The sequence below is a fragment of the Thalassophryne amazonica genome, chromosome 14 (genome assembly GCF_902500255.1).
Source record: "Thalassophryne amazonica chromosome 14, fThaAma1.1, whole genome shotgun sequence".
Lineage (NCBI taxonomy): Eukaryota > Metazoa > Chordata > Actinopteri > Batrachoidiformes > Batrachoididae > Thalassophryne > Thalassophryne amazonica.
In genome coordinates, this window is record NC_047116.1 from 23,925,672 (window position 1) to 23,938,472 (window position 12,801).

Consider the following 12,801-nt stretch of genomic DNA (forward strand, 5'->3'; position numbering starts at 1 on the left):
ACCAGTCAGTATCTGGTGTGACCACCATTTGCCTCATGCAGTGCAACACATCTCCCTCGCATAGAGTTGATCAGGTTGTCAATTGTGGCCTGTGGAATGTTGGTCCACTCCTCTTCAATGGCTGTGCGAAGTTGCTGGATATTGGCAGGAACTGGTACACGCTGTCGTATACGCCGGTCCAGAGCATCCCAAACATGCTCAATGGGTGACATGTCCGGTGAGTATACCGGCCATGCAAGAATTGGGACATTTTCAGCTTCCAAGAATTGTGTACAGATCCTTGCAGCATGGGGCCGTGCATTATCCTGCTGTAACATGAGGTGATGTTTTTGGATGTATGGCACAATGGGCCTCAGGATCTCATCACGGTATCTCTGTGCATTCAAAATGCCATCAATAAAATGCACCTGTGTTCTTCGTCCATAACAGACGCCTGCCCATACCATAACCCCACCGCCACCATGGGCCACTTGATCCACAACATTGACATCAGAAAACCGCTCACCCACACGACGCCACGCACGCTGTCTGCCATCTGCCCTGAACAGTGGGAACCGGGATTCATCCGTGAAGAGAACACCTCTCCAACATGCCAAACGCCAGCGAATGTGAGCATTTGCCCACTCACGTCGGTTACGACGACGAACTGGAGTCAGGTCGAGACCCCGATGAGGACAACGAGCATGCAGATGAGCTTCCCTGAGACGGTTTCTGACAGTTTGTGCAGAAATTCTTTGGTTATGCAAACCGATTGTTTCAGCAGCTGTCCGAGTGGCTGGTCTCAGACGATCTTGGAGGTGAACAATGCTGGATGTGGAGGTCCTGGGCTGGTGTGGTTACACGTGGTCTGCGGTTGTGAGGCTGGTTGAATGTACTGCCAAATTCTCTGAAATGCTTTTGGAGACGGCTTATGGTAGAGAAATGAACATTCAATACACGAGCAACAGCTCTGGTTGACATTCCTACTGTCAGCATGCCAATTGCACGTTCCCTCAAATCTTGCGACATCTGTGGCATTGTGCTGTGTGATAAAACTGCACCTTTCAGAGTGGCCTTTTATTGTGGACAGTCTAAGGCACACCTGTGCACTAATCATGGTGTCTAATCAGCATCTTGATATGGCACACCTGTGAGGTGGGATGGATTATCTCAGCAAAGGAGAAGTGCTCACTATCACAGATTTAGACTGGTTTGTGAACAATATTTGAGGGAAATGATGATATTGTGTATGTGGAAAACGTTTTAGATCTTTGAATTCATCTCATACAAAATGGGAGAAAAACCAAAAGTGTTGCGTTTATATTTTTGTTGAGTGTACATTAATGCCAACTCTTAAGATGTACAAAGTGAAAATATAACACACATCTGTTCATTTTAAAATAATGCACTAATTCTGAAGATTTGAACATTAACACAGATGCCCAAAGGGATTATTGGTAAACTGAGCATCCGCTCATACTAATTGGTTGACTAATTCATTCTATGTAAAAACCAGCGCAAGTGAATGTAACGTGTGTTTAATAATAATAGCACTACTAAAAAGAGCTTCTATAGTTAATTTCAAGATCTTCAATCAAGAAATCTTCGGAGCATTTTAACTTGTTCCATTGGCATATTATTATTATTTATTTGTTCATTTATTTAATTTTTATTTTATTCCTTTATTTATTAAATTTGTATTTATTTTATGTGGGGGGGGGGGATTTTATCTAGTTAAAAACTGCCAGTGGAACAAGTGAAAATTCATTTAATTAATTTTCTACTACCCGCTTACTCGAGTTAAAGGTCATGGGGGAAATTTACTTAATAGTTTTTGAAATAAGATCTTGGAAAAAAAATCTGGGGTGGGCAGGACTAGAACACAATTTTGCATTTGTGCAGTAAGAGTTTTAGTTTTGTCACCAGTTCATTCCTGAATCAACAAACGATCCAATTTTTTTTTTTTCCATTTTCTTTGACTTTTACATGTTTCTAAATGTCATTTGTACATTTTATTATTATTACTTAATGCCCTTTACCTGATAAGAACAATGATATGCAAATGTAGTTGACTTCAACCCCAGAATTAATTCACCAGTTTAGTGGGTTTTTTTTAATCCACTGTGAACTGTGATATTTCTGTGAATGGAATTCCAGCAGTACTTAAAGCTACAGTGTGTAGAATTTCGGGACATTTATTAGCAGAAATAAAATATAGCGTTCATATCATCTATTCTTTATTGTATAATAACACCCAACAAGGAATCAATGTGTTTTCATAAGCTTAGAATGAGCATCACATATCTACAAGGGAACAGTGTTACACCACCATGTTGATACAGTAGCCCAAAAGGGACAAACCTATGCTGTCTTTTTGTATTTTGCAGTGTATCCACAACACTAAAGAAGACTGGTTGCAAGTTTAACAAATTTAACAAGTTTGATAATACTAAAGGATTATTAAGTAAGCAAGCGAGGTTAATTATTAGTTTATTATATGCTATATATATATATATATATATATACTCAACAAAAATATAAACGCAACACTTTTGGTTTTGCTCCCATTTTGTATGAGATGAACTCAAAGATCTAAAACTTTTTCCACATACACAATATCACCATTTCCCTCAAATATTGTTCACAAACCAGTCTAAATCTGTGATAGTGAGCACTTCTCCTTTGCTGAGATAATCCATCCCACCTCACAGGTGTGCCATACCAAGATGCTGATTAGACACCATGATTAGTGCACAGGTGTGCCTTAGACTGCCCACAATAAAAGGCCACTGTGAAAGGTGCAGTTTTGTTTTATTGGGGGGGATACCAGTCAGTATCTGGTGTGACCACCATTTGCCTCATGCAGTGCAACACATCTCCTTCGCATAGAGTTGATCAGGTTGTCAATTGTGGCCTGTGGAATGTTGGTCCACTCCTCTTCAATGGCTGTGTGAAGTTGCTGGATATTGGCAGGAACTGGTACACGCTGTCATATACGCCAGTCCAGAGCATCCCAAACATGCTCAATGGGTGACATGTCCGATGAGTATGCCGGCCATGCAAGAACTGGGACATTCCAAGAATTGTGTACAGATCCTTGCAACATGGGGCCGTGCATTATCCTGCTGCAACATGAGGTGATGTTCTTGGATGGCACAACAATGGGCCTCAGGATCTCGTCACGGTATCTCTGTGCATTCAAAATGCCATCAATAAAATGCACCTGTGTTCTTCGTCCATAACAGACGCCTGCCCATACCATAACCCCACCGCCACCATGGGCCACTCGATCCACAACATTGACATCAGAAAACCGCTCACCCACACGACGCCACACACGCTGTCTGCCATCTGCCCTGGACAGTGTGAACCGGGATTCATTCGTGAAGAGAACACCTCTCCAACGTGCCAAACGCCAGCGAATGTGAGCATTTGCCCACTCAAGTCGGTTACGATGACGAACTGGAGTCAGGTCGAGACCCCGATGAGGACGACGAGCATGCAGATGAGCTTCCCTGAGACGGTTTCTGACAGTTTGTGCAGAAATTCTTTGGTTATGCAAACCGATTGTTTCAGCAGCTGTCCGAGTGGCTGGTCTCAGACGATCTTGGAGGTGAACATGCTGGATGTGGAGGTCCTGGGCTGGTGTGGTTACACGTGGTCTGCGGTTGTGAGGCTGGTTGGATGTACTGCCAAATTCTCTGAAACGCCTTTGGAGACGGCTTATGGTAGAGAAATGAACATTCAATACACGAGCAACAGCTCTGGTTGACATTCCTGCTGTCAGCATGCCAATTGCACACTCCCTCAAATCTTGCGACATCTGTGGCATTGTGCTGTGTGATAAAACTGCACCTTTCAGAGTGGCCTTTTATTGTGGGCAGTCTAAGGCACACCTGTGCACTAATCATGGTGTCTAATCAGCATCTTGATATGGCACACCTGTGAGGTGGGATGGATTATCTCAGCAAAGGAGAAGTGCTCACTATCACAGATTTAGACTGGTTTGTGAACAATATTTGAGGGAAATGATGATATTGTGTATGTGGAAAAAGTTTTAGATCTTTGAGTTCATCTCGTACAAAATGGGAGCAAAACCAAAAGTGTTGCGTTTATATTTTTGTTGAGTATATATATATATATATATATATATATATATATATATACACACAAAAACTTAGAATATCTGCTTAGAATATCTGCAAAGCTGCTGACAGTTTTGGGCTCGTAGTCAGACCTGTTCACTTTACCTCCATGAAGAACTTGCTAACAGATGGTCCGGTCGTTAGCTGGTAAGCTTTCAATCTGTGTTTTTCAGATGCTGTTTTGATATTTATGAAATATGTTCATGTCCAACTTAGTTTTTCTAATCGTGTTTTTTTAGCTTTGTGCTTTGTGACGAATGCGATATGTGATCCAGACCGATTGTCATGGTAACAGTCGGATATGGGAAAATATCAGACCGGAAATCAGCCAATAAGAGTGCACGTAGGATTGTAGCCATATAATAAATATTATCGCCAAAGAAACAAAAACATGAAGGGAAATCTTACAACTAGTGTAGGCATAATGCAATTTCCAGCCTCACAACTAGAGGCCTTTAACTCCTCCACACTGTAGCTTTAATTTATATTGATGAATTCCACATTGAGGAGGCTTTGAAGCTGAAAATAGTGCGTGCCTCTTGAGATGATGTAATATCAAAGCAAAGAAATCCTCTGGTAAGCACAGTGACACATTTCAAAGTGCTGTAAATCAGCTGACAAATGAAAGCTGAGGAGGTAATTCACACCTAACGGCACACGCTGCTTGGTAATGTGGACATACGGGTGCTGTTGTGCTTTTGCAGCCAGTTACAGATGCTTCGGTTCCTGGACTCTCTGCTGACGTACTTCCCCGTATCCTGCTCCATCCAGCTTGTCAACAGCAGAAGAGAACAGAGTACAGCTCAAATGTTGTCTTTGGCTTTGGAAAAAGAGGTGGCTTCACTCGCACAGTGTTTGTCATCACTGCTGCGTGATGAAGAGGACAACGAGGACATCATGAAGAGCGTTGGAGCAAGACAAGAGGAAACCCTGAATCCAGGTTCCGCAGAGGGGATTCAGAGATGTAGAGAGGTGTGGCAGAGGGACAGAGAAAGGAGCAGGAAGAGGTTGAGCCCCCTAGTGGATGTGGGGAAGTATCGCATGTTTATACAGAATCTCACCAAAATCCAACTGGAGGCTGATTTGGCAGCAATATCACAGACACAGAGTTTTACACAGCTGATGCACTGAGAATATGTTACTGTTATTAGAACATCACTATTAAATCTGTGTAAAACCTCCTGGACAAGCAGTATTTGCAGCTGTGAAAATTCCTGTTGTGTACATTTGGGATGTTGTAAGGAGAGTCAAAGTACGGGCCAGTTTCCACTGCCAGGGTAAATTGTGGATTAAGAATTCTGTGGTTCTCAAACTGCTATGATTCTGTCAGTCAGTGTCGCATTAATAAAATCTGAGCATCATGGCCAAAAGAGGATGGGAATATTTCAGTTCTCAGAGGAGCCTTGCTTGTGCAGGAAAGACACTTGATGTGCAAATTGTGCTTTTGAAGAGTGGCTTCAAGAGGGGGCACCTACTGTCCACAGCTCTATATCAAATTCAAGGTTGCTTTAGTTATCTTGGTGAAATGAACTGGTTCATCAGCAAGTTCGATAACACAGAGAATTGGCAAGCCAGTTATTAACAAGTGTGTTGTTTTTTTTTGTGTGTGACAGTATGTCACAGTGCCTTGTGTCTCTGTGATACAAATCGGGCGAATCACGGCGGAAAAGCGCGTATGAGCGAACCACAAAAACATTGAGCTGACGAGCAGGCGTGAACAGTGCCACTGTGACGGTTTTGTGCACGCGACAGTTTTGTTCATGAAACCGTCACAGTGGGAACACACTGTGAGCAGCTGGAGCATGTGTAGCCACATCGCGCAGCTGCTGTGGAAAAAAAAAAAAGAAAAAAATACATGCCACCCACAGGATTCGAACCTGCAATTTCTAAAAGCTCTGATTGCCAGCCAGAAACTTTACCACTGCGCTACCATCGTAGGCCTGTAAATGGTGCGTAAAAATGCCTGAAATCAACAAGGAGATGGACGAGGTGCGCTGTGTGCGACTGCTGCAGCCCAGCGCAAAAGCGAAAGATGTTTTATGTATTTCCACGTGAGGACAGCAGGCAGAGACACGTGCCTTATGGAGGAATGACACACGCGGACACATGCACCACATGTGTGTTGCTTTTTGCAACTCCACAGTTGTGGAGACACATTTCACATCCAGCTCGAAAGTGATCGTCTCTTGACTGTTCTCGTGCTCACAGCACAAATGGCCACACATTTTCTAAGTGTCAAGCGAGCGGTGTTGGATGTTTGTGTGCGTCACCTGGAATTTGGCCGACACCTGCCGCGAGAGAGATCGAATGGGCTCTCACAGGGCACACTCTGTCTTTCAGCCACTGGTGTTGTAGCAACAGGTGTATGAGGCGTTGGAGGCAACTTCAATTTTACACGTTTTGCATAAGATTTCTGCTCCGTGCACAATTCATCCGCAATTCGACCACATTCGTACTATGTGTGAAGGGAGCCTAATGCATGTTTGAACAAAGTTCCACCTTACAAGAAAGCTGTTGAATTTAAGTTGTCTCGCTGATCGACTGTGCATTTTTGCAAGAAAATAGTGAAAATTCAAGTTGTGCGTCCTCAGCTGTGCAGTAAAGCGAAAGCAGCGCTTGTGTCTGCGGGTGTGCACGGTGATTCTGCTACTTTCCATTAGACCTCCTCCTGTGTTCTGCAGCCCTAATGTGATAGTGGTGTGATACTACTCTGCTCAGCTTATTGTCCTCTTCATGTCTCTTTAGACTCCCGCTGTTCACAAACCTGCTTTAATGTGCGGTGCCGCTGTGCACCCAGAACCAGGTTTGCTGCTTTCATCCCGAAGTGACAAACTGTTTGTGTTTAAGGAGAAAGATAAAAGCGGATTGTGGAGCTTGGTGGCTGGTGTTGACTGAAAGCTTTTAGAGGTGCTTTTCCCTTGTGTAGGGGAGGAAAAAAAAGCCACGTTTGAAGCGGTTTTGTGCTGTGATGTTGTGCAGGCTGTCGTAGCTGTTGGTTTAAGTGCTGCTGTTCAAGGCAACATCAAACGCTACTCAAAAATGACCTCTGCTGAACAAACAAGGTCGGTGGCCGTGTTGTGTTCAGAGCACATCCGCAGTGTTATTTAAAATTATTGTCATGTCTGAAGTTTATAAAGAGAAAATATCAGATATATGTTTTCGTTTTAAAGTAATGTGCTAATTTTTAAGGTTTTGTGAGCACATGCTGTGCCAGGCAGCAATGCATTATGGGTAGCATAAGGTAATCTCAGACATTCACGACAGGACAAATGCATTTCAGACACGCTGTTCAGGGTCCACAGATAACAGCATTAAACTCTAGTGCCTAAAACTCTCGTGAATATATTCTCTGGGTTTATAGACGTTAGTGTATTTGCGTTTGTTAAATTCCACGCATCTTAAATGTAGCAGACACGGATTATCTGGAATTTTGTTTGACATTTTTTCAAGGCCGCTACTGCCATCTACTGGCCAGGAGTGTTCATGGCAGTATTAAACGTCTGGGTACATGGCTGCTCTCAAAATGTTGGTATTGTCCATTGTCCAGGCACTTTTTGTGTGCATATATTTGTTAACTTTGTATTCTAAAACTACGGTTAGAAGTAATTCCGACTCCTTATCGGTCCACACGAACGAGGTTGGCGCCATGTTTTTGTGGAAGTGACTACAATACTGTACTATAGAATTTTAATCAGTACCGCCACCCAAAGGTTTGGCAGACTAATTACAACACATTTATACGGTTCGATGTGGATGGATTTTTTTTTTTAAACGACGTAGTGTGGATGAAGTTTTTTCCCCAAACTGAAAGGGTAAGATATTCGGTTTTACAAATACCCAACAACGTGTGTACATGGCCTTATGTCTGTGAAAGGCACTATATAAATAAATTTACTTACTTACTTACTAATATTGAGTGCACGTTTTACAACATCATAAAAGTTTTAAAACATGCAATTGCGATGATACTTCCAGGGCTCCGTAAAAATGCCTGTTTTTACAAATAAAAATGGAATATTTTACAAAAGCACATTTATCTTTAGACGTGTGTCGTGTGTTGGTTAACGTGTTGGTTTACATAATGGCTTACTGAACCAATCACTGTTTAGCACTTTTACCCAGAATGCTTTGCGGTCTGTGTTTGTTACAAAACCTCAGAATTAGTGCCTTATTCAACATTAAAAGATACATGTTATATTTTAACTTTGTACAAATGACAGAATTGACATTAATGGAGTTATTCTATCAGTATTTTCAAAAAACCATAAGTTAGTATGACTTTATTTTTCAAGACCTCCGCCTGACCGGAGTGTTGAAATTGATAGGGAGCTGGCTTTATGGCTGCTCTCGGTGTGTCTCTGTGGTGGGAGCGCTGTTGTAAACAAGAGCTTCCAGCAGGGGCAGAATGTTGAAAGAAAAATGATTATGATAAGTAAAGAGTTGATTTCGTGGGTGCTCTGAGGATTTCCTGCAGGGGGCAGCATGGTCAAACATTCTTGCTTATTCTTTAGGTCTTTTACCACTTTTGATGCTTTCAAAAGCGATCGTGTTAAAAATCAATTTCAGTTGTTTAGTAACTGCAAATGTCCCATAGACAACACCGGAATTTATCGGTTATCGATTATCTGTAACTTCCGATACATTTTTGGGTGGTTTATCGGTTTATCTTTATCAAAGATAACTTTTCAGTTATCTTATTATCTGTTATCGAAGTTAATTTTTTGGTTATCTGTGCCCACCACTGTAGTAGTGTGGCATTCAGTCAGTGAGTTTGTCAATTTTGTGGAACAAACAGGTGTGAATGAGGTGTCCCCTATTTAAGGATGAAGCCAGCACCTGTTGAATATGCTTGTCTCTTTGAAAGCCTGAGGAAAATGGGACGTTCAAGATATTGTTCAGAAGAACAGCGTAGTTTGATTAAAAAGTTGATTGGAGAGGGGAAAACTTATACGCAGGTGCAAAAAATTATAGGCTGTTCATGTACAATGATCTCCAATGCTTTAAAATGGACAAAAAAAAAAAAAACAGAGACGCGTGGAAGAAAATGGAAAACAACCATCAAAATGGATAGAAGAATAACCAGAATGGCAAAGGCTCACCCATTGATCAGCTCCAGGATGATCAAAGACAGTCTGGAGTTACCTGTAAGTGCTGTGACAGTTAGAAGACGCCTGTGTGAAGCTAATTTATTTGCAAGAATCCCCCGCAAAGTCCCTCTGTTAAATAAAAGACATGTGCAGAAGAGGTTACAATTTGCCAAAGAACACATCAACTGGCCTAAAGAGAAATGGAGGAAAATTTTGTGGATTGATGAAAGTAAAATGTTCTTTTTGGGTCCAAGGGCTGCAGACAGTTTGTGAGATGACCCCCAAACTCTGAATTCAAGCCACAGTTCACAGTGAAGACAGTGAAGCATGGTGGTGCAAGCATCATGATATGGGCATGTTTCTCCTACTATGGTGTTGGGCCTATATATCGCATACTAGGTATCATGGATCAGTTTGGATATGTCAATATATGAAGAGGTCATGTTGCCTTATGCTGAAGAGGACATACCCTTGAAATGGGTGTTTCAACAAGACAATGACCCCAAGCACACTAGTAAACAAGCAAAATCTTGGTTCCAAACCAACAAAATAAATGCCTCGTAGATGTGAAGAAATCATGAAAAACTGTGGTTATACAACTAAATACTAGTTTAGTGATTCACAGGATTGCTAAAAAAGCAGTTTGAACATAATAGTTTTGAGTTTGTAGCGTCAACAGCAGATGCTACTATTATTGTGAACACCCCCTTTTCTACTTTTTTTTAAATAATAGCTCAATTTCATAGCCTTAAGAGTGTGCATATCATGAATGCTTGGTCTTGTTGGATTTGTGAGAATCTACTGAAGCTACTGGTACCTTCTTTCCCATGTAACAATAAGAAATATACTCAAAACCTGGATTAACGTTTTTGGTCACATAGCACTACTATTATTCTGAACACTACTGTAGGCTTTGCAGGATTACGTCAAAACTACTTCATGGATTCTCACCAAATTTTCTCCACGGACATATATTATGCCATGGAAGACTCCAGTAAATTTTGGAGGTTATCCGGTGTCACAGACCGAACAGTCCCCCCTAAAAATCGGTCCACACTGCCTTCACTGAGTATGCATCAATTTAGACCACAGCAGCATCGCCACCAGCGATTCACCTATTATGACCTTGTTTGTGCTTCAAACTGCACTCCAGTCATCATCTATCTCAGCAACAGATATCTGAAGCTTTTGTACAACAATCATTTCCACATAAATTCAGCATTATTTCATAATAAAAGACGGGGGAAGCGATCAGAGCGCAGCAGCAGCACAGCTGACTAACATGCTGCTGCTGCTGCTACGTCATTTTGAAGCATTATTAGCGAAATGAGGCACCTTGTTTCTGCTTAAAACAGCCTTGTTTCTGCTTAAAACTGACTTACCGCGTGGGCTCAGGAACACTTCAGAAAACCATTGTCAGTTAACACAGTTCGTCGCTACATCTGCAAGTGCAAGTTAAAACTCTACCATGCAAAGCGAAAGCCATACATCAACAACATCCAGAAACGCACCGCCTTCTCTGGGCCCAAGATCATTTGAAATGGACAGACGTAAAGTGAAAAAGTGTGCTGTGGTCTGATGAGTCCACATTTCAAAATGTTTTTGGAAATCATGTACGTTGTGTCCTCTGGACAAAAGAGGAAAAAGACCATCCAGATTGTTACCAGTGCAAAATTCAAAGGCCAGCATCTGTGATGGTATGGGGGCGTGTTAGTGCCCATGGCATGGGCAACTTACACATCTGTGATGGCACCATCAATGCTGAAAGGTACATCCAGGTTTTGGAGCAACACATGCTGCCATCCAAGCAACGTCTTTTTCAGGGACGTCCGTGCTTATTTCATCAAGACAATGCCAAGCCACATTCTGCACATGTTACAACAGCATGGCTTCGTAGTAAAATAGTGCGGGTACTAGACTGGCCTGCCTGCACCCATTGAAAATGTGATGAAGCGCAAACATTATGAAGCACAAAATATGACAACGGAGATCCCGGACTGTTGAACAGCTGAAGTCGGACATCAAGCAAGAATGAGAAAGAATTCCACCTACAAAGCTTCAACAATTAGTGTCCTCAGTTCCCAAACGCTTATTGAGTGTTGTTAGAAGGAAAGGTGATGTAACACAGTGGTAAACATACCACTGTCCCAGCTTTTTTGAAATGTGTTGCAGGCATCCATTTCAAAATGAGCAAATATTTGCACAAAAACAATAAAGTTTATGAGTTTGAACATTAAATATCTTGTCTTTGTGGTGTATTCAATTGAATATAGGTTGAAGAGGATTTGCAAATCATTGTATTCTGTTTTTATTTACATTTTACACAATGTCCCAATTTCATTGGAATTGGGGTTGTATAGAAATAAGTGCAAATAGAGGTAAATTTAAAAACACTATAAAAATAATTAAATATATAGTTAGCAGATGATCTCTATGAGACTACGTGTGCTACTGCTGCTCTCAGTAAGCCAAAGAAATGAGGGGGACTTTTAATTGTGGATGAAAGTGCCAAAACATATCACACTAAACTTTTGCTGAATATTTGCTAGACTGAGGCAAGACCACTCACACAGGTCTGTTGTGTCAGATATAAATGCTTATCGTTAGTTACGACGTTTTTCTTGGTTTGCTAAAAAGAGTCTGTGGGGAGACATGTTCTGTCATTTTTCATTCTATAACTGGAAATATGAAGTTTCCTGTTTCCATGGAATGCAACATGAAGTTTAAACCTTGTGCATGTGGTTTCATCTTCATGTCTTCTGCAAAATCTATTAAAATGTGACAGTGAACTAACTACATTTGCCATACAACTACATCAACAAGATTAGCCATAATTATATCACAGAAATAAAGATATTTTATAATAACTAGACTATATTTGAATGCAAATTAAATGTAATAAATTTTGTGAAAAAACAAAGGATTTTGTGTGTGAAAGTGTATATATTGATTTTTAAAAAATATAAAAATTTGTTCAACAGAGAACTAAGTCCTCTGTTGAACGAATTGTGGGCAAACAAGTTTGATCCTGATACAGAGTTTGACAGCTGTTTCAACTGGGCAGAACGATTCTCTTTATTGAGTCCTGCTCTAGTTGCCTTATTTTTCTATTTTCATTAATATAAATGTTATATTACTTCAGCTGTAAAGGTTACAACAATTTTCATTTAATAAATGTATTTAAAAACAAAATCCTAACATGAATTCCTTGAAAGCTTCTCACGACATAACATAAAAATAATTCCACGTCATCATTCTATGATTTTTGATTGAATTATTTGGCATCTAAAACAAAAATGTGCCTTATCTTTTATCTTACAATAAAACGTCAGAGGGTGTATTTGCATTCTGGTAAATTAATGTAAAAACCTGAATAGTTGTAAACAAATTATCTTGTAACTTTCAGGAGACCACCTGAAAGAAAAGTTTTGTTTTTTTAAATAAGTGAAACATGATTACATTTTATATTAATTTATAAATATTTGATATTTAGCAGATTATCATTATTTTATAAAAGTTTTAATTAGATTAAACGTGCCTACAAATTGTGATAAACCTTTGCTTCCCCAAGTTCTATTTATTTAAATGGT

The 12,801-nt window shown here is 40.6% G+C and overlaps 1 protein-coding gene across 2 annotated transcripts in view; it reads left to right on the forward strand.

Annotated features, from left to right (window-relative positions):
- Nucleotides 1-12,801, forward strand: part of fancb (FA complementation group B) — a 102,079-nt gene that overhangs the window by 20,201 nt on the left and 69,077 nt on the right. The window contains exon 8 of one of the 2 annotated variants that reach the window (XM_034186478.1): nt 4,829-5,305. The exons of the other annotated variant lie outside the window; for it this stretch is intronic. Within the exon in view, the coding sequence (XP_034042369.1) occupies nt 4,829-5,255 (427 nt within the window). The 3' untranslated portion in view covers nt 5,256-5,305. Of the gene's footprint in view, nt 1-4,828; nt 5,306-12,801 lie in introns of those variants that run through there. 2 annotated transcript variants of the gene reach the window in all.